This window comes from Sus scrofa, unplaced genomic scaffold (genome assembly GCF_000003025.6).
Source record: "Sus scrofa isolate TJ Tabasco breed Duroc unplaced genomic scaffold, Sscrofa11.1 Contig53, whole genome shotgun sequence".
NCBI classification, from domain to species: Eukaryota; Metazoa; Chordata; class Mammalia; order Artiodactyla; family Suidae; genus Sus; species Sus scrofa.
The window spans coordinates 622,040-623,971 of record NW_018085237.1 but is presented as its reverse complement, the minus strand read 5'-3'; the positions used below and the strand labels follow the sequence as shown (position 1 = coordinate 623,971).

General features: G+C 37.7%; 1 protein-coding gene across 1 annotated transcript; it reads right to left on the bottom strand.

Moving 5' to 3' along the window:
• Positions 1-593: 593 nt before the first annotated feature.
• LOC100152197 (olfactory receptor 8K3-like) lies at positions 594-1,535 on the bottom strand. The gene has a single exon (XM_001927689.1). It carries the CDS (start codon positions 1,533-1,535, stop codon positions 594-596), a length of 942 nt encoding a protein of 313 aa, XP_001927724.1.
• Positions 1,536-1,932: the final 397 nt, after the last annotated feature.

The following is a 1,932-nucleotide window of genomic DNA, read 5'->3' as shown; positions in this document are numbered from 1 at the left end:
ATATGCAAGATTGCAAACATCCCCCCTCATGGAAAGGAAACATTTGAGCAAATTCATACAACTGATTACTTTAATTAGCATCATACGCTAAGTCTCCCAGAAACCACAATCAAGTGTGTTTTAACACACCCCATAGAAATATATGAAGCCAAAATAGAAAGAATGTGCTTACAGAAACACACACAAATACATAAACTCTAGAGACACACACACACACATACACACAAATACAGTCTCCAGAAAGTTTATTCTAGTAGATGAGAATAGCGCAAGTCATTTTAATTCCCTTTCTATACTGTTTGTCACTACCACAGCATACCCAAAATGTTTTCCTGTGTAATAGTTTGCAGACCCCTAAATCACTCTACTGCACTAGAAAATAATGAATTAGTGTATTTATAATTCATCTCTTACCCACTCCAGGAACACAAAGATACTTATTGTGCATTAACTAATGTATTTAGAGCCCTAAGAAGTGTGACAGGTGCATAGAAATCTATCTCTAAGTATATGTTGGATACATTAACCCTTCCTTCTCCCTCTGAGAGAACACATGATAATGTGATTCAAAGGAAGCACATAGTAAAAGGTACTTAAGAAAAGATATGGTGAATTTTTGTCCATATCTTATGAAGAGCATATTTTATATCTTTGTTCCTCAAGCTGTAGATCAAAGGATTTAACATGGGGGTAATGAGGGTGTAAAATATAGAAGCCACTTTATCAGTGTCAAAGGAATGATGGGACTTGGGCTGCAAATACATGAACAGTAAAGTCCCATAGAACACTGTGATTGCTGACAGGTGGGATCCACAAGTGGACAAAGCCTTGTGCCTACCCCCAGCAGAGTTCATCCTGAAAATGGTCACAAGGATGAGGAAGTAGGACACAAGGACCATCGGAAATGACAAAATCAAGTTAAAAACTGAGAAAACCAGAATAATCATTTCAATGTCATATGTATTAGAGCAGAGCAGAGACAACAAGGAAAGACAGTCACAGTAGAAATGACTGACAACATTGTAGCCACAGAATGATGAATTAAATATCTTTACAGTGATGGAAAGAGACACAACTATGCTATAGAAATAGGGGAATGCCAACAGCATGTGACAAACCCTTTGGGACATCATGATGGTGTAGAGCAGAGGGTGACAAATGGCCACATAGCGGTCATAGGACATTGCTGACAAAATATATAACTCACTAACAATAAACATAATGTAGAAAGCTCCCTGGATGGCACAAAAATAATAGGAGATTGTATTTTGAGCAACAACAAAACTTTCTAACATTTTGGGTCCCACGGTGGTTGAATAACCAAGATCAGTGAGAGACAGATGTCTGAGAAAGAAGTACATGGGTGTTTGGAGCCTGGCGTCCACCTTGGTGAGGATGACCATGCCCAAGTTGCCCCCCACTGAGATCATGTAGATGAGCAGGAACAGCCCAAATAATGGAGCCTGCAGCTCAGGGTGGTCTGTGATTCCCATAAGGATAAATTCACTCATCACTGTTTGATTGTGTTTTTCCATGCAGGTTTATCAAAAAACCTATTCTGGATAAAGACACCAGCAGCGTCAATAGCTGTCATGTAATGTCATTTGGTAGTGTCTTAGTACTCAAAACCAGAACAAATATGATACATCCAAATTTCCAATTCAGAGTATTTTAAAATAAATCCACCTGCAACATAAACATAATAACAATAATCAATAGATAGATAATAGATAGAGAATTAGTGATGCAAGAGAGAGAGAGAGAGAGAGAGAGAGAGAGAGAAAGAGGATGAAAGAGAGAAAGAATTGAACCTGGTTTCAAGGAATATACCTGTGTCAGGAATCTTTTGTTGAGTTAAGAAAGCAAATTAAAAAATACAATATTTATTGCATTAAACTGTGTGTGTGTGTGTGTGCATTTATAGGAAATACA